This window comes from Aphelocoma coerulescens, chromosome 14, assembly GCF_041296385.1.
Source record: "Aphelocoma coerulescens isolate FSJ_1873_10779 chromosome 14, UR_Acoe_1.0, whole genome shotgun sequence".
Lineage (NCBI taxonomy): Eukaryota > Metazoa > Chordata > Aves > Passeriformes > Corvidae > Aphelocoma > Aphelocoma coerulescens.
Window position 1 is genome coordinate 7325568 of NC_091028.1, and position 19876 is coordinate 7345443.

General features: G+C 37.3%; 1 protein-coding gene and 1 long non-coding RNA gene across 21 annotated transcripts in view; one reads left to right on the plus strand and one right to left on the minus strand.

Annotated features, from left to right (window-relative positions):
- LOC138118444 (uncharacterized) overlaps positions 1-19876 on the plus strand; it is a 96338-nt gene that overhangs the window by 49825 nt on the left and 26637 nt on the right. The window lies entirely within an intron of this gene.
- The window catches only part of MRTFB (myocardin related transcription factor B), a 70538-nt gene continuing 51947 nt past the window's right edge, over positions 1286-19876 (minus strand). For 4 of the 5 annotated variants that reach the window (XM_069029408.1, XM_069029409.1, XM_069029410.1 and 1 more), the window contains 8 exons: positions 19186-19433; positions 17462-17615; positions 14314-15336; positions 12804-12959; positions 10247-10408; positions 9826-9963; positions 8359-8419; positions 1286-6658 (listed from right to left, as the gene is read on the minus strand). In XM_069029408.1, the coding sequence (XP_068885509.1) occupies positions 6120-6658; positions 8359-8419; positions 9826-9963; positions 10247-10408; positions 12804-12959; positions 14314-15336; positions 17462-17615; positions 19186-19433 (2481 nt within the window). In that variant the 3' untranslated portion in view covers positions 1286-6119. The remainder of the gene's footprint in view (positions 6659-8358; positions 8420-9825; positions 9964-10246; positions 10409-12803; positions 12960-14313; positions 15337-17461; positions 17616-19185; positions 19434-19876) is intronic. The other variant, XM_069029412.1, reaches the window with a different exon arrangement.

Sequence of the window (19876 nt, forward strand, 5' to 3'; positions counted from 1 at the left end):
AACATGTTTGAATAAACTGAGGTTTTATTGAAAATCAGGGTTTAGCCTGTGGAAAAAGTTCACTCAGCTTAATCTCAAATTTTATCAAGCCTTGTTTTGTGTTTACATCATAATAGTAATATGAACACAGCTTGTGAGGGAGGGTTATGTGTTTATGTTCTTTGTAATTGTAAAACAATCAAACCCCCAGATTGCCAGTTGGTACCAAAACAAGTGCTTTATCTCTGTTATACTCCAGCTGTAATTCCTGTAATGCACAAGTACATGGTCAAAAAGTGCTGCACTTATTTTGCAATATTTGTGTTTGGTGTGTAATAGCTGAAGGTAAGTTTGTGGCACGTATAGCCTAGAAACTTTTACAATGGTTAAATTTCACAGAGAAGAGGTATTTTATGAAATTTAGAGTGTTTATTAGTAATTTTTAATTTGTTCAGTTTTACTTAATTGCTACCTACTACTTTATGGGGTTTTTAATATTTGGCCAAGTTCTGATGTCATCAGTGTAGAACAAACTTTAATGAGGAAAGGGTGGGTGATTAGTACAGGTCTGCCTTCACAAGGGGAAGTATAACACTAAATATTTAAATGAACAGCTTCATCCTTAAGCTTGCGCAAACAGCTCATAGCTCATTCTCCTGAAGAAATGCATTCTTCAGGTGTTCTAGCAGCTGAGCAGAATGCAAATCGCAAATACAAAATCTCACAACCCAACACATCTTGAAAACCTTGGAAGAATTTGGGAAAGTCATGTATTAAAGTGCATTACAAGAGGTATGTAGTAAGAGGACAAGGGGGAACAGATTAAAACAGAAATTGGGTATTATTAGGAGGAAGTTCTTTACTGTGAGGGTGGTGAGATACTGGAGTGAGTCACCCAGAGAAGCTGTGGCTGCCCCATCCCTGGCCGTGTCCAAGGCCACGTTGGATGGGGCTTGGAGCAACCTGAGATAGTGGAAGGTGCCCCTGCCCATAGCAGGGAACGAGACAAGCTTTAAGGTCCCTTTCAACCCAGGCCATTCTATGAGTAAATGACTCTCTACAAAAAAATTGCTTAAAAAAATGAAAGTCCAAACTTAAACTCTGAGGGTTCAGGAAATCTCTCTTCTTACAGATTTTGGCTCTGATTTTGAAGACAAAACATTATTGTTTTGGAGTTTGTCTAAGTGCAGGTTCATTCTTACTCCTTTTTGTGAGAAAGGTACCTAGAACATAGGCCAAATGTTTCAGATTCATAAAGGTCAAAATGATGTTTTTCACTTTTAAGTAGTAACCACGGACAAATGAACACAGTTTTCCTTTTTTATTTGAGACACTTAGCAAAAATGCTGAATATCAAACATTTCCTCAGTAGCTACAATATTGCCACTATGTACAAAATATTTGATAAATGTAGTACACATATAAAAATACAGTATGCATTACATATATACAGTACAATGTGCAAAACATATGGCATTCAAACATACGGAATTGATTTTAGGGGTGCAAACAGCAAATACAAAGGCATCATGGTTTCTTCTAGAAAGGCAATACATAAACTGACGCCCTGATTGCCATAATTTGCATTTAGTAAAGTAGTGCTTAAATGAAGAGGGCCCCAGAGACAGGTGTTTATCTTCCTCTTTTCACAAAATGAGATGCTAAGACATAATTATGACTATGAAAATAAGAGGAGAAACACCTACTAGGGTTAGCGTTATTTCTACTGCAAGCAGTACTGTGAAGAAAATCCTATCTGGAAAAAAAGCCTGTGCTATTACTTACTACAAATTTCTCAAACAACAAAAACAAATCTTTACTGTTAAACATCAAAAACAGCTTTGAAAATATCTACATCCTTAATTTTAAAAAAGTATGGATAACACCTCTGGGGACTTAATTTCCTATGTTTTAAAATACAAAGTGCCTCCTTTGGCAATATAAATGGCAATGCTTTGGTTCCTATTTAAATTTTTATATTATTATAATTTATTTTAGGCTGTCTTTTGAATATCTGAGCTGTATATTTTTATAAAAATAGTGTGATTATATAGTTATTAACCATTCCCTGCTTTTTTTGAGAATTTGCTCTCATAGCTAGAATGGCTTTTTTTGGCTAGATTTCTACAAATACATTTATGCACTTTTAACTTAAAAAGACTTTATATTCAGTACTGGACACTACAGAATGATGTAGGTGTCACTTTTTTGCACTTTATTCCTAGCAAACTGGTATAAAAGGAATATTTGAGATTATTTCAGGTTTTAATGGATGCTCTTTATTGGCCATGTATACTATATGTAACTCAATTCCACGGATCTCACATAAAATACCTTCTGGAGGATGGTCTAGAAGTCACTGAAAGGTGATTTCATAGACCACCATACAAAGACTTTAAACAGAACACTTACTAGAGATAAATGGAAGATTTTTTTTCCAGTTTTAATAGAGTTTGCTTTAAGTTTATAATATACTTAAGATGCCATCCAAATAATAATTGTTTACATCAGTGAGCTCTCCTGTGTTTTGATTACATAATGCCCTTCCAGTTCAATGTATTCTGTAATTGCATTTTCTCTGCCTTGAAAATAGTTCAGCAGCTTGTGCTTGGGTTCCAATTATGGTGCCTACACTTTTGAGGCATCTGAGTGTTTGAGATTATGTAACACAAAAGTTTAATATTGACACTTCTGTTTTGACCACCATCTTCTCTGAACGTGACTCCTGCTGGTGAATTCAGAAATACCTGGGAAATAAATGTCACTATTAAGTAGTCATTATTTCTAAAAGCTGTGGCCTCAGCTTTTTAAAGCGGTCTGATTCTGCAAGCGCACATTGCTGGATTACACTTAAAATTTCTGTGGAAAACAACTGCCATAAATTAATTTTATTCTCAGAGAGTATGACAATGCTTTTTAACTATTTCTAATGTTAAACAAAATTTTGCCTGTAAACTTCCTTGCTGTAACTGATGCTGAATGGCACTAAAAGTGCATAAAAAATTCCATTTCTCTACTGAACACAGGATGTGACTCCTCTTGAGTAATATGAGCCTTGTAAAACTTGTCTGAGCTCTCTGTGTCTAGATGTGTAAACAACCAACTTTTGATGTTCACACTGATTAAAAGGTATTCTTAATTACTTTGAAGGACCTACTAACACCACATTTGATAGGATGCATTCTGTTAGTATGCTGCAGCCATTACATGGCAAATTTAGTGCCAGTGCATTCCTTTGCAACTGTTCTCTTAATGAGAAAGATTCAGTTCTGTGCAGTCAAACTGCACAGTCATCATTAAATTTCTAAGATGTATTTGTGCTACAAAAATTTTCACGTAAAACATGCACACACAGAAGTCTAAGCAAAACCTATTTCTGCCATAAACAGGCATATACAACTATGGCAAACATATCACATTTCAGAACAAAGTCTAAAGCAAACCATTTTATATAAGGTTTAATACACAATTCTGAAATGTACAAAAAAAGTAATCACACATTCCCTACACTAGAATATTTGTACTTCAGAAACTAAAGTGATCCCTTAATTTTTTTTTTTTTTTCAAATAGACGTTCAGAGTAGAAGCTATACTGTACTGATAACAAGACATCTCAACTGTTTGGGTTTATTTCTGCACATAGATTCCTATGGGTTAATTAACATTCTACACTGCCAATAAGGGTAATTTTGTAGCAAGATGGCTTTGCCAGTTTCAAGCTCTATTTACATGCACATCAAAAATGACAGTACAGTTGCTCTAGGTTAATTTGTCCTCTAACAATTAATTTACTTGCCTCTCATTTAATCAGGAGGCAGGGTCAAAAGGGATAACTCTAATCACACATATGTTGTATGATGTCTGGTGTATCACACATAACAAACCAACAGTACTGCAGAACACTAAATTTCATTCAGTCGTTCTTATCAGACCAAGACTCCTTAATTATTCTCGTAACAGCCGAGGGCACTTAGTATCTCAGAGTATCAGCTCCCAAGATAGAATGATGAACAGGAATGCAAAAAGTTGAATGTAAGTGTTCAGTGTTATTGAAAAATCCTATACCATCAAAGCTTAAGGCAGACAGTCCACATGTAATATTGTACTCAAGTATTGTAGGCACAGCAAGAAGGAATAAGGAATTGTGTCTTTCAACTGTGTGTAACGAAAATCTCCAAAGATTGTTTTCTTGCACTTAGTTTCATATTACAGTAATTCTTGGCCAGTAAAACTAGTGAAGATACATAATGATTTAAAGTGCTATAATTGATATGATGCAAACATATGGTATCAGTTTAAACCCTGAATCAATGATGTAATCCATTATTTTATCTGAAGCCAATGGAGTTCTGGAGTATCAGTAAACCAGACTGCATTATATGTGGAGATGCAAATTTGCAGTTAATTCCATAACATTTTCTGACAGAAGTATTTGTTTGGTGTTAACATGATTGTGTTGTGTTTTTCTTTCTGAAGAATGTGGTAAAGGTTGCTAAGTGGTTAACAGCTTTTCACTATTTCAGTATTTCTTTGATACATATAGTAGGCAAAAGCTTCGGGGCATTTTTTCATTCATTCCTACGAAACTTTATTTTTGAAACTTTTTGGTGAGGAAAGAATAGTTTTCAGACTAGAAAACATACCACGTTTCCCTGTTTCAGGAAATGGGGGACTGTTTCCTTTTATGTTAATTTAGGAATTCCCTAAAAGGAAATTCCAATTTTGTGTTTGATTATCAGCCTCCATCATCTATGGCAACATTTAACAGCTATTACCTGAGAGACAACCACAGAATGTCAAAATATATTAATTCTATTTGAATTTTTTGTTTTTCTAACTGCTTTCATAATAGACTCTGAAAACAACAACTAAGGGTTTTAAAACAAAAAAGAATATTCACGTGCTGTGCTGTGAGGTAAGAGCGTAATTTTTGCTATTATGTTTCAGATATGCAATATACCTTCTTATCACAAAACAGTACATTCTGATACTGGTGTTTAGGATTCTCACTGAGCAGCTTCTCTGTTGGCTTCCCTGATGTTATGTAGTGGTAGACAAAGCTGTTCAATAGACAAAGTATTCATTAAGAAATGATGGTTGTCCTGCCAGTACTGTCCCCTGCAACTTGATCTCATCCTACAAACATCATGAGAGCATTGGGACTATTCTTGCATAGATGCTTGCAGGATTGTAGTGTACAACACTATTAATTAAACTTTTCTACTCCCTCAAACTGTTCTAATATACTGAGATACTGGATTCAATGATCTAACAAATGTCCTCAAACACAAAGCAAAATAGGATATTTACTTCCATTATAGTAATCTCTTGTTTGAAGACCACTGTGTTCCCCTCTGTTCACAAAAATAAGCTATATAAAGTTAAAAGAGTATACAAATAACTGTCTGATATACACATTAAAACCTAGCTATTAAATCCAGAGCATTGCTATAGAAAATTCAGTGTTCTCAATATTACCTGGCATAGCTACAGTGGATTTCTTGCAGTTACACTTAATATCCCTTTGGATGCAGTTAAATTCCTCCCTCATGATTAAAGAATGGGGGAAATGTTTTAAAATCCACAAAAGCAAAATATAAAAACAACTTGAACAAATGAAGAGACTAGCTATATGAAATTTCACTGAACCAGCCAGTGCTTCTACTTGCCTTTGCCCTCACAATTAGTTCTGAACCTGGCTCAGGCTTTCCACAGGAACAATGAAGTGCAGTGATACCTCCCCTCCCCCAGACATTTGCTCACTGGGTCAATACAGAGAATTGACATCTCACTCTAAGTTTAGTCACGTTGTGTTGCTCATTTAAGCATTACAAAGTCAGAGACATAATTTCTTTCTTAAATATTTTTGATACATTTACCTTGGGGTACTTTTAATCACTAAGTACAATCATCCTTTCTTGATTTGTGAAATACAGCTTTCAGAGGGCCCTGATCTGCATTACTGATAGGTGCATAAAGTGATTCACTGTCCTAAACTTGAAAATCAATAAGGAATTAGCTTCAAGCATTTGTTCTTCCAAACATTACTGTCTTAATTTATGTTAACTGCAATCAGAATGGTGTAATAATGGACCTCTGCTGTAAAAAGACTTGCAGGTCATGTTCTCATTGGCAATAGCTTAATCCCAGTGCAACTGTAGATCTTGTGGATCTAGAAAGTCAGTGGAAAACACGCTCGGGGCAGCAGAACTGAGAGGGGTGAGTCCAGATGAGGAGCTGGGCATTGTAATGTCCAGCCATTCCATATTGTCCAAATTTGTATCGGGAAGGTCAAGAGACAGACAAGAATTATTAGTAGTAAACTGTGGGTCAGATGTTTCCATGGGTGAATGAGAGTGATCTAAAATGCTGGAGTGATTAAGCAGATCATTCTGGAGGTCTTCAATTAAAGAAAATGACTCTCTCTCCTCATTACTGCTTGTCAGTTGAGGAATTTCATTACCTGATGGTAAAGTTCCATCCAAGAGGGCTTCAAGTTGGTTTTCCAAACTTATAGACAAGCTGGTTGTTGGTTCTAAGGACACAGGAGGAGGGGCCATTTGGATCTGTGGAGGTGGACGGGATATCACTGTATTCACTGGCATTGTAGTGATGTTGGCTGTTACTGGTCTCATTTTAGATATGGGAGATGGTTCTTCTTTTATTGGAAGGGAAATCTCTGTAATAAAAAAACCCCACTGTTGAATTCAAAAAGATAATGACATAATATCCTCATGCTTAGAACTTCCAGCCTCTCTTTGCCCACTTTGAGATCCATCCACAGTGAATTCAGTGGAGTAACAGTCACTTTGCTGCTCTACTCACACACTTACATACATCAGACTCTGGCAAGGCCACCATGAACAACAAAGTATTTTAAAACAAGTTCCAGAGTTCGGCTTTCGGTGATAGTTCAGCCAAGTACTATGAGTATTGATGAAAAAAGGAGCATATTTCTAGATGTTAGCTTTACCTCCTTCATGTTTATAGGTCTTCTCAGTAACTAGAATAATTATGGAACCAACACACTTCCTTGTCTAGAGAAGAGTACCCAAACGAATTTTCAGTTTCACCCCTGTTTAGTACTGTCCATATTGGTTAATTAAGAGTCCACGAGATGAAGTGATGTGATTAAGAAGCATTTATTCCCAATTCTAGAATCTAAAACTACACTTCTGTCAAGAAGTTCCATATAGGATACTGGCAGTAACAATAAAGGGAACTAAAGCATAACTTCCAATTTATTCTTAGATGTGAATGAAGCCCAAAAATAAGACAGACAAATATGCAAATAAATCCTCTACCACAAGTGATGTTCCTACCAGCAAAAATATACCCAACAACATATTTTGTGCTCATTTTCCAAGCAAAAACCCACATCCTTCTCACTCTCCTGAAGTACATTAGTAAACTAAGCATTTTTCAGCACAGAGCTTACTTACATGAAGTGCAAGAGCTCTGAACGCTTTACTTTGTTTTTTTTTCATAAAGATGATCATTAATTTAGCTTGAGTTCTTGACTACACAAGTTACTTATCTCAGATTGTCACTGTCTACTCACATTTTCTGCAGCTGACCTTGCAATTTGCTTTGAGAAAGGAAAAAATACTCTGATGTATAGAATATGGCTAAAGTCTTCCAGTAGCCTACAACCAGTCACTTCTGCACTGGCATTCACTACTGTCAAGATCCTTATGTGACAGTAGTTACAAACCATTCTGTTAATTGAATTGCTTGGCACCAGAACATTTCCCAGTATTGTAATGGTTTCTTAGTCTACTAAGCCTCATTATGCCTGAAAGCCTCCTTCTTTTACTGCTGAGCTACTCTGTGTATTATTTTAGTTATTTCAGTGCCTTTCTGATAGCTCCCTTATTTTAACTGACATAAAGTTGTTATTCATTAATGTCTCTATGTAGCTCATACTTACTTTTCCCAGTAATGTTATCTTTGATGTTTATGGTTGATAACACATGGTTATATTTAATGAAACTTTAGTATCAACACGCTTTAACTCTTACCTTATTATGTTCTTTGTATAATTTCAATAGACATTATATGGACTTGCTCAACTTTTCCAATTTCGATAAAGTATGTCTGTGCTAAACTAAGGTGTTATTTTAATCATTTGAATGCTGTAGAGATTATTGCAAAGGTCTGCCTGAGCTAATTTGCAAGCAGTGAAGTTCCACAGCAGGTTGACTGTGTGTTTTGGTAAATATTTTGTTTAATAAGGAACTATGCAAACTTTCACATATTTAGCTTCATTCAGGCTGGATAGCTTCTAACTGTTCCTAAAGAATTCTCATTTGATTATAGCAGTGAGTTTTTATTACCAGGTTTTAAATCTCTACATCACACAGCTGTCAATGAGCTTACCTCCACTCTTGATGAGAATATCAAAAAGATCATCCATCTGCTGACTGTGTGCACTGGAAATCTGTAGTGCAGGAGAACAGGGTTATTCTCTTTCATGTAGTATTTTTTCCTATGCTCATTGTTTCTAATTTCTCTCAACAGTATGTACTAACCTATGATCAAGATTAAAATGCTTAATATGAAATAGTCTGTGTATAAAACAGATACTCTGGAGAGACATTTGCAATCCCTGTGGCTGGTTTCAGTACAAAGGAATAGGGAGAAAGCATGACAAAGATTTCATGGAGGCAACCTGGGAGAGAGGTGCAGAAAGCCAGGGATCAGAAGGGGAGTTACGGGCCCCGTTTTGTATGGGTAATAGTAACTGCAGCACTTTGGTGGTTGCAAACCCTGCTCTACTTTCTCTCAGAGACAGCCTGTGAATGGCCATCATGTAAGATGCATTTTATTAGGTATCTTTGGCATTTTTTCCCAATTTGTAGATTTATGTTCTTTTATTTTTTAAAGGGGGTAAGCTTTCAGGAACTGTTTGTCTCTGTTTTAAACGGCCATCCCCTAAATATCTGAACCTTAAGCAAAAGGTAACAACCTCCCCCCACAAACCTACTCATTCAAAAACAAGTCTAGAAAAAGTGGAGACTTTCGTGAAGGTCTCAAGAAGTGTTTTAAACCATCGCTTATACTCCAGAGATGGGAAGTGGTTTTTCATCAGGAGATCTAGTGGAGAGCCCCTGTCTAACTGGTAGTGATAGAGTGACCTAAGACAAATCTGTGTGCCCTCACTGTGGGGATGTCCCACACATGCCAAGAACACAGGAAATGGCATTAGACACCCATAGTTCTGCCTGAGATCTGCCACCACAGAAACCCAACCAACACTAGGGGCTATAAGGTTTTATCTTTTGGGATAGTTCTGAAGTGCATGAAGTTAGGGATACTCATTAGTTTTGTTTACAAATTTCTTCCGATATGAAGAACTTTTACCCTTACCAAGGTAAACTGGCAAAGCACTACACAGGATTACTCACCAAGATCACTAAACACAGATTCTTTTCAAGCAAGCACCTATGCTCATGTTTCCCAGTGTGTATAAACATGTTCACACACATTCTCCTCAAGTTTACTTACTTTGGAATATATAAACATATTTCCTCTCTTAAGTGTGAGGTTTGGGTATCACACATCCTCAAAACAAGTCAGCTGAAGGCTAGTTATGGTTAAGTAGCAATGGCAGCATTATTGCCATTATATGTAACACCAACTGGGAATTGTAAGACTTACTTACATATATGCTGCTTTAATAAAAGTTAAACTTTCCTGTAGTTAAACACAATTATGAAGCTAGTAACAGGGTATGTTAGAAAATCTTGACACCAAACAAAAAAAAAGCCTAAAAAAAGCAATGGTTTTGGTAATTGCAGAGAAAAGCTCTCTTCTTAACAGACTAAAGAAGAAAAAAACAACTACCTCATGGTGTGATGGCTGAATATTGCGGGTCTGTTTTATGGCCTCTTCGTAACGAGGAGGGTCTTTTGTCTTGGACACTGTGTTGTTGAAGAGGGGTTGCTGAACAATGTAAGGCTGGGCTTGAGATGGAGACCCAGGCTGTGTGAAATAACAAAACAATTACTAAATAATGTGATTTAGTGAATTCAAGATGTATCAAGCTCTACAGATTCTATTTTGTCCCATCAATCTATGTATTAGCATAATCACAGGGATAAAATAAGTTTCTTTCTCCCCTTCTCACATATATGCATATGTAAGCATCATTAAAATCTACAAAACATTCTTCCTTGAGTGAACTGCCATATATAAATAGTCACATGTTATATAAGAATAATAATATAAACCTGAACTTTATGGAACATTGTTGGGCTATCCTTACCTTGTTGGGAGCAGCAGGTCCATTCTGCACAGAGGGGACCTGATTACCACCACCAGGGTGAATGTTAGAGTTTGATGTTTTATTAATAAAAGATTGTGAAGGTGTTGTAACTGGTGCAGTCTGATAGGAAAATACTGCATTTGATGTGGCAGGTGGAAAAACCTGTAAAGGATTAACAGATCAGTCTTAGATTGTGGGTTTTTTATTAAAAAAAAAAAAGGTAACATTGGGTAAATTACATTAATAAAATTGAAGACTTTTTTCCTAAAATACTTGCTTAAATTCCCTATTAAGTGAATGTTATTTATACTGATTTTTCCTTTCAGTGGAGTAATTTGTAAATCCAGAACAGTTAGTCTCTGAAAGAAACTTTGTGCTCTGACGTGCTTTCATTCATCACTCATTACTAAAAACATTTTCCTGCAATTTTCCAGGAAGTGTAAGGAAAGTGTACTGTTCAATAGCATATCCATGATTTCCCCACCTAGCGGACAGTTAATAACATGAACTGATTTCTGACTTGATACAAACTGTACCTATATTCACACTTGCCCTCTCCTGCCGTTTTTAAGACAGAATGGTTTGGTCTATGCCATATAATTCTAATTTCTTTTGGAAAGTAACTACAGGTATCTATGAGGACTGAGGGAGAGGCAAAAGATAAAACTGATGAACACGGGTAGCAACTATAAATTTGGTTACTGGTATTTAAACTTTTTATTTCTTCAACTGATAGTTCACATACTCATTGCAAATGATTCCTAGCAGTATCCTACTTCTCATACTTTTAAGGGAGATGAAGAGAACGGCATAAGGCTGTTCTTTTAAATTCAGTATCCCTCCCAGATATCTTTACGACAAAGGTACAAATCTTAGGTCATGGATGGAGAGAGGTAGATCTAATGCTGAATGTATGAGGGATGTCCTGATCTGTTATATCACATCAGTATTTTCATTTTGATGTAAAAACCAGTGCAGTTATGCTGCCCTGTTTCCTCTGTAAAAGAGGGCAAGAAAGCTGGGAGAAAACCAGCTGGGATAGGCAGGCTGCAAACTGTGCTGGGAACTATGTGGTCTTCATGACAACTGATCTGAATAGTGGGAAGGACAGGAGGTACAGATCTTGGTTATGTCCTGCAGACATTTCAAGGAACTTGTAGGCAGCAATGGCAGCAATCTGCCAGTCTCTGGCACAAGTACATGCCTCAGGATGACTAGAAAATTTCTCTATAGGACCTGTTGAATTGACAAGGTAAGATTAGCCCCTCACCAAATCCCAGAGAACCTGCATGAAATCTGCTTTTGGACCTGTGTCAGTTTTAACTTCTGGAGGATAACCTCAATGTCCATGAAATTAAACAGATTGAACAAGCAGTCTAAAGAGTATGGATGCTCCTTTAGCTGTGTTCCTCTTTATTAGCCAGCTCGCTAGAGAATGGCAAGGCACAATCATACATCTGCTAAGGTAAGTTCTCATCTGGAACAAGAGCCCCAGCAGACCAGATTAGGTGACACTGCTCAGGTACAATCCCCAAATCCCAACAGAACATGGGGTTCATGATGCACTTTAGTAAACTGAAATAAGAACTTTGAAGGTTGAGATATTTTATAACAGTTACATAATATACTGTAAAAATTACCCTCTTCATCTTGGAATTTCAGGTGTTTCTGAATCATCTGTCCCTAGGGGCAGGCTGAAAAACCTTGCTGTCCTAAATAATAGGAGGCCTACAGTCAATAGCACTGATAAGGAAGCAATAAAGGTCCAAAACTAATCGCCAGGTTCCTGATAATAGAGGTCAGTCTGGAAGAGGCTCAGAGGAGGAGAAAACCTTTTCTTTTGTGATGACTGGTGTTGATGGGTTGATATCAGTTCCCATATGAACATGACTAGATTGGCAGTCACAACTGTACATCCAGTGCTGATGAACATCTGTTGGAATAGGACATTACAGACCTGATTGGTTTTGGTAGAGAGGAAGATAAGGATCTCTCTCTGAATCATACCCTGCATTCCTTAGGAAGAGGTATGGTAGGCTTTTGACTCATTGGAATTACCATCCTCAGGGTCTGAGTCCATAGTTTTCTTCATAAGGAGGGATGAAATCAACACGGGAAGTAAGAAAACCAAAATTAACTTCTATAAAAGAATAAATCTCTGAAGTCATAGGTAAAAACTTTCTCTTAAGAACTGCCTACAAGAATCTTCCATTTCGAGCCAGTGGCAAACAAGAGAAACTGACTGGAATACACTTGGTACACACCACTAGTGCCAAGTGTGAGGAAGGATGTAGTAAGAGTCATGCCTCATCATTAAGATAAAAAGTCTTTAGACAAAGTATTTATTTGCAACTGAAAAATAAAGTCCTGCACAGACTAAAATTTTGGGAAGAGAAGGAGTTACAAGCCCATTGTATCACACAGAAAAACATGGTACAGATGTTAGGTGACTTGATAATTTATATATAACAAAGATGACACATAAAAGATTCTAAAAGCACTGCCTAGAACTAGATTATACAACTATATGTCTTAATGTTTATTGCTATCCACAAACCTTTCTGATTTGTTGGGTCTGACCAAGTGCATGCTGCGTGATGGTATTTTGTTTTGATTGTGGAGTATGCATCTGAGGTGCTGTCTGCACCAGGCCAGAGGAAGAAATAGGAGCAGGTATTTGTGATGGGGTCTGTATTCCACCTTGTGATTGAGCCTAAAGGATGAAGATAAAATATTTGCATTATTTGTATCTCAAGGTAAGTTACATAATGTAAAAATCTATTGCACACCTTATGCAGAACAGCAGTAACGTATTCTGGGAGGGATGAGTGTGAACGGTACAGGAAACCAAACTGTTACTGTGTTTGGTATTGGGGAATTCCCAGCTAAAAGGTGATGGGTTTTTTGCCAACAGAGTTTAGGAAAAAGACAAACTGGAGAGAGCCCAGTGGATACCGATGAAAATAACAGGGGACAGAGAGAGCACAAATCAGTAAGAAAGGACTGTAAGAACTGGTTTGAGTAACCAGGAGACAAAACTGATGATGCAAGAAAAAGGTTGCTTTTAAGACCATGGTAATTTTTAAGGGACAATGCAGAGCAAGAAGTGTGTCCAACCTCATGAAAAGCAATTTCAGGTAGTAGTGGAAAACTTTCTGGAGTATCGGTGAAGTAAAATACCAGGACAAACTACTGTTACAGAATTCTAGCAGGGTTTTAGAACAATTCAGGTGGAGATCTGGGTATATAGCTCCTAGGAATAGTTCTTGCACTGCAGACTAGGGCCCATCCTCAACAGAATTTTCCACCCTTCATAAGGATTGCTAAATGTGCTGCCTCACAGGCTTGCAGCAAGCCTAGGCCCACAGCATGCACAACAGCCAAGGACACACTACAGCTGGAAGAATACTTTGCTGCCATGATAGGGGGCAGGAGATGTTCCAACAATGCCACTGGAAAGTGCATTACTGCTTAATTCTACCTCAGACCAACAGGTTACACTGATTCAGCTTGGTCAGATTACTCTTATACCTCTGCATTTATAGCCTGTCTTGGTTTATGCTGTATTTATTCACTGTGATACTAGCTATAATCAGGCTAGAAATAGTATTTGCATAACCATGGTTTATTTTTCTAAGTCCACAGGAAAGTTCTACCACCAGGCATTCACATTTTTAAATATGAGACACCACCACACAAGAAAGTTCACGTTTTGCAAACAGGGCTATCTCAAAATAAAGTACTGAGACTGTAGCTCTCTATTACAGTTTGCAGTTAACAAAATGGTGATATATGCTACTATTAATCAAATTGTGCATGGAGGCAGCACATGATGAGACAATTGCTTTTCAGGAAAGAGTATCTGGGAACAAAAGTTGCAAAGAAACAAGTATTAGAAGCAGGTATTATGAGATTGGCTCTTAAGCTTTTCTACTGTTTCCCTTAAGCAAAAACAGGTTAAGCCTGATTTTTAAATTAATCTTACAAGCAGCACATTTACCTATTTACAATAAGTTATGAAATACTGCCATGCAGTTTACACGATAAAAAAATAGAAACAACCTTACCTGCAACTTGATATTTCCAACTGGTAACTGCACTGCAGTAGCAGCATTCGGTCCCTGGATAGACAGTGGGAGGAGCAGCTGGGCAGTTCCTTGGGTAGTTAATAAAGCTTGAGGCTGGGCAACAACTGCAGTTTGTGGCTGCCTCTGTGGACTAACATAAAACTGAGAAATGGCATTCTGAGGTTCAGCTTTGGCCACGGGTATCTCCTGCTTGATAACAACGGCTTTTTTGGCAACTGGATTCTGGCCACTGGTGTACACTGACTGTCCTAAGGAATGGCTGGCTACAGGTACAGGTTGACTTGTACTTGAGCAGTCAGCAGGAGCAGTTTCATCTTTGACAGCAGCACTGAATTGCTTCTGTTCCAAAGCAGCTGAGTTACCAAAAGTCTGAGACTGTTGCTGTTGTCCCCTTTTTTCAACCTCAAGCTGCATTTTCAATACTTCCACAAGTTTTTGCTCTTGTTCCAGTTTTCTTTTGAGCTCTTCAATCTGCTTTTCTTTTTCTTGAAGCTTGCGGTCCTTTTCTGCTACATCAAACTCCATGGTTGAGATGCTTCCACTGCTGCGATTCTGATTATCCTCGTTTGTGTTTGCTCTCAGTGGTGAAGTACTTAGGAACTGGGACGGTGACATCATGGTCATTTCTGGGAAAGTATCTGCCAAACTCGTATCATCTGTGCTTAGACTTGACTGTTCAGAAGGAGAGGGAGATATAGGCAAAGGAGAGCTAATGTTTTCAGTATTTACTGCTTTACTGCCAGGTCCAGTAGATGTTTTTTCTGGAGGGAAGCTGGATATTGTATTAACCACTGGTTTATTGAGTGTTGCAACAGGAAATGCCACAGTCACTTCCCCAGTGTTACCTGTGGCCACACTAGAAGTGGTCACTGTCACAGAGGTACTTGTAGCGACCCCATTGTTGTTAAGATCTTGATATGTTTTCAGACGCTCAATGAGATCTGTTTTTGTTCCAGACACTGGTAATCCCCTCAGTTTCAACTCCATTTTAAGTTCTGCTACCTGAAATAAAATAAAATAAAATACTATAATAAAAAAGGAAAATTTAAAACTTACTGATATACATTCTTATTACATCTTAATAATAAAAATTATTTGCATTAGCATATTTGCTAGTTATTACACCTCTGGGTTCTGATAGCATGATGATCCGTTAACATATTTCCATGACCTCCTACTTCAGTGCTTAAGTGGCCAAAACCTTAGTAGTTTTCAGTTGTACAGTGAATAGTAGCAAACTGATGATGTTTGCTCATAAATATTCAACATGGAAAAATGCACCTACAGCTCCAGTTCTGAGCTAAAATCCTCTGAAGTAAACCAGCAGACAATGGCAGCAGTGCAGATAAAAGCAGTGAACAGCAGCACCCTGAACCCCTTTGTTACACCATCAGGACAGACAGATCTGTTTCTGAGAAACTTTATCAGGTCAGTTGATGATTCAATAGACTCATCAAACAAAAAAGGCTCTCTTGCTAATTAGCAACCAAACAGTTACTCTATGTGCCATCTGGGTTTCTTCTACATAGACAGTAAAAGCAGTCAAAATTACTTTCTAACAGAAAAATGTTCTCAGTTTTTTCCAATAAGCTTACAGACAAAATAACGAGCAAATGTGTTGAGTGTAAATTAATTCTCTGCTTCAAAATATCAGTTAAAAAAAAACAGTCACGAAGAATGGCTTATGTTTATCATAAACATGCACCACAGCTAACTGCACAGTTTGGGCTCTATGCATGTTAGATCTACCTCTAATAGAACAAAAGGTAGTAGCATTTCAGTACTCAGCCAGTCTAGAATTTAAGTTGGAGGTCTTTGTGATTTGGAAATGATGAAAAGTCACAGCAATACATTTTACATCTCTAAAAACCACAGCAATTTTATGTTAATTTTATGTTAAATAGCCAATGACTATCAGCTCTTTCCCCCACTCTGGTACCCTCTACACTTGAGAGCGTGTTCTAATTTTTCTGGTTTTTAACAATTCATTTCTGAACTCTTAATCAGAACTGATTTCGCTGATTCAGTGGTAAAACCACCACCACCAGGTCTGCAAGGAAGGCTGATGTTATTGTTACCACATCAGCAGGAATACCAATAAATTGTGCAGAAATAGGTAAGTGAACCGCTTTAATCACTGCAAAGCACAATTTCAGGTAATAACTTAAATATCTTAGAAGGTTTTAGTTAAAAATTTAAAGACTGAAAAACTTATTTCAAACACTGTTGTTTGAATTGCATTTTATAGACTTATTTAATATTGAAAAGATCGGCTTTAACTTAGGACAATACATTACTGTCTTGAGAATCTGATCTTCCAAAATGTCTTCTTTTTATCCCTTCAAGTTTAAAAAAATCCTCCCTCCCACCCCTCACAAACCTTGGTAAAGGCAGAGAGAAAGGAATGAATTGCCCACTAGATGTCCCTACCCTGCCGCTCAGGTTTGACACATTCCTGCAGGTGCTGAATCCTAAACCCCAAGCTCCTTCAGATTTGTAATTAGGTCCCTCTGTCTTTATTCCTGCTAATGTATTGCAGAAGGAAGAAGATCCTATGCAATGCCCTCATAGTGAAAGCTGAACAGTCTACACAGTTAATTATAACTTCAAGAAACTTCTACAAAATTTGGTGCTCATTTTCAGATTATGTGTTGAACTCTGGTCTTTTCTGTTCTCTTTTTACAGTCTTATTTCTGTTTCTATTTATACCAGCGACCTCTCTGAATATGTTTTTATTAGGGCATCTTTTAATTTATATTGCTTAACTAAACCTCTTCACTGATACACTAAAATTGTGATGAGGAAATTACTGCTCCAGTGTTTAAATCTACTGAGCTGAAATTTCACATGAAGTGAACCTCACAGTTTATCCAAGGTGTCATAGTGAGGGACCTATAAAATGTGTCTGAAATTCTTCCTCTTCTAATTCTTTGAGAAAGAAATGTTATTTCTGGAACATATGCATATGAGTTGTGTATGAAAACTTTGACAATCTTATTCTAACCAATTAGGAGGAAAGTACAGCTTTCATTGGTATAAATTACCAGGCATATTCTTGACAGTAACAGTCCACATGCTATGAATTACAGTAGTGCACAGGAATGGACAAATCCCTCTTATGTTTTACCTTCAAGTCATCCAAGCTTGAAGGTAGAGGTCCTGGTTTCCTGCTAGGAACATTACTGTTCTGTCTTGGTGAGCTGGCAGCTGACGTTGGTGTACTGTTGTTCAAAGTATTCAGTGGTGAATTCCCATTGTTGCTCTGTTTGTCATTCAGCGGCCTTCACGTAATAGGAAAAAGAGGGACAAGAATGTCAATGCTAATGTAGTACATTTTCAATCAAGAGGCTGTGATTCTGAATCTCATGTCTGTGAAGCTAATGAACAAATTAACTTTTTTAACAAGTAACAACTACATGCTTAACCTAACACGGTACCATTAAGTATTTTCAGTAAAACAAAACAGACAAGAAAAAGAGAGCAGTATGTTGCTATTTTGGTTTGGTTTTGCAGTTAAGCATACCAACTTAACGCTTCATAGTTTTGATTCTTGTCAAGGTATCTCTGAAGAACACTATGGAATGCAAACTCAGTTTATAAAAATTAATCATCAGCCAGGGTGATTATTTAGTTTTTTGTCTGGCATCAATAACCACCCCCCAGCACTGAACTCTGTGTATCAACCCTTCCATAGATGTCTAATGTTCACACATAGTACAGACTGACATAAACCAGCTCACTTTGAAGATGATGCATTTTTATTAGCTGCACTCAAGAATCTCACGCAAGGATTTCAAAGTAATCATAAAAGATTCAAAATGCCACCATTTCCACTAGGTACATAAGTCAGCTCTTTTATTTCGTTCAGCTGATTTATGAAGAAATGTTTCTGAAATGTCAGTAAATGGAACATAAGAAGCGTGGGCAAGCAGGCAGAAACATCGCCAGTCCAAATGTTAGGACACATGATAATTATAAATACAACCACAGATGGTAGCTTTAACTTTTCTAGCCTCACTTGCTGAGGAAAAAGAACTCAGTGAAAACTAATTTAAACAGCTGAAAGTCAATTTGAATTTAGGGTTGTGTGATGTTACACGTTAAGCACTTCTAGGAAAAGATTGGTCTTAGATGATGAGACCAAAACTCTGCAGATAGTCAGCTTCTTGTTTTGTTATGGGGTGCTGGTAACTCTTGAAACATTTGTTTTTCTGACTGCTTCTACCTATAAACCAGTGAGTGTACTTCTCACTGTTAAAAGTGCTAAAGATCAGTACTAATGAGGAACTCATATAAACATTAGAGATGAGGCTATAAACAACAGACAGATCTTAACAAATTTAAAATTACTATTTTGTCTTTATTTGTAAACTGCAAAAATGTGGTTTGGGAATCTGATGTAAAAAAAATAAACCCACAAGAATAGTGTATGTCTTTGTAAAAGACATGGTCTGTAAGTTTCTCTTCTGCTCTGCCTACCTATGTAATATTTGAGTGAAAACGGTGTCAAAACTTTCTTGATTTTGCACAAATGCTTTTGAGTTTCAAATATGCATTTGGTCAGAAAAAACGCATCTGACCCATGAGATGTTCTGTTTCCATGTCACATAAAAATAACTAGGACGACTTCAAGGCTTATCAGACTTCAGCACTATTTTAACAAGAGAACAATCTCATCACCTTGTTAAATAAGGCAAATAATACCCACAGTGATGCACAATGCCATTTGAAGTTTTCTTGGGTTCCAACTGTCTCTTTAACGTTTGCAAACCACGTTTACTTCTAAAGCCCCAAGCCTGTAACTGATGTATATGTCTTTTCTTTAAAGGACACAAATAATGCTTCACATACTTCAGTGGTGCAGGTAGAATTGTCTGGTAGTTGTAGTGTTGTTGCTGTTGGCTCAGGATCTGCAGCTGCAAAAACAGTTGCTGCTGTTGTAGCAGACGAGCATAGTTGGAGTCCATCTGTGGCTCATTTTTCTCACCTTTCTGATCAGGTGGAATATATTGATGATACTTCAATTTTTTCACCCTTGGCTTAGGTTCTTTACATTTCTTGCTCCGATGCTTATCATTTGGGTTCTTTGGGTGGCTTTGCTGTTTATGGATGGAAAAGATTGAAACAAAACCACAACAGATGTCATTTAAAGCAGTTATGCATGGCGCAGAGATGCAGCCTACCAGAGTACTTTTACTGTAGAGAGCTGCTGAAAACAATTGCCCCTGAAAACATCCCCAAATGAACCATCCTTGGAAGGTTAACATACTGCAGCTGGCTTATCCCCTGCAAAAGTAGAGGTCATCAAATCACAGCTTGTGAAGGGTTTTTTAAAGATGGCACAGCTAAGGGATTCTACTAGTCATGACCTGTCATTGCAAAGAGGCATTCTTCTTAAACAGGTAAGTTCAAAGCCACTTAGCAGTTTGTGGAAGTAAAAGCCAGTATCCTAAATTCCATCTGTAAACATTCGAGGTACTTAGAGGTCTAGACTAAAAGCATGGACAGACACTCCTATAAATTACAGGCAGCAATATCTTCA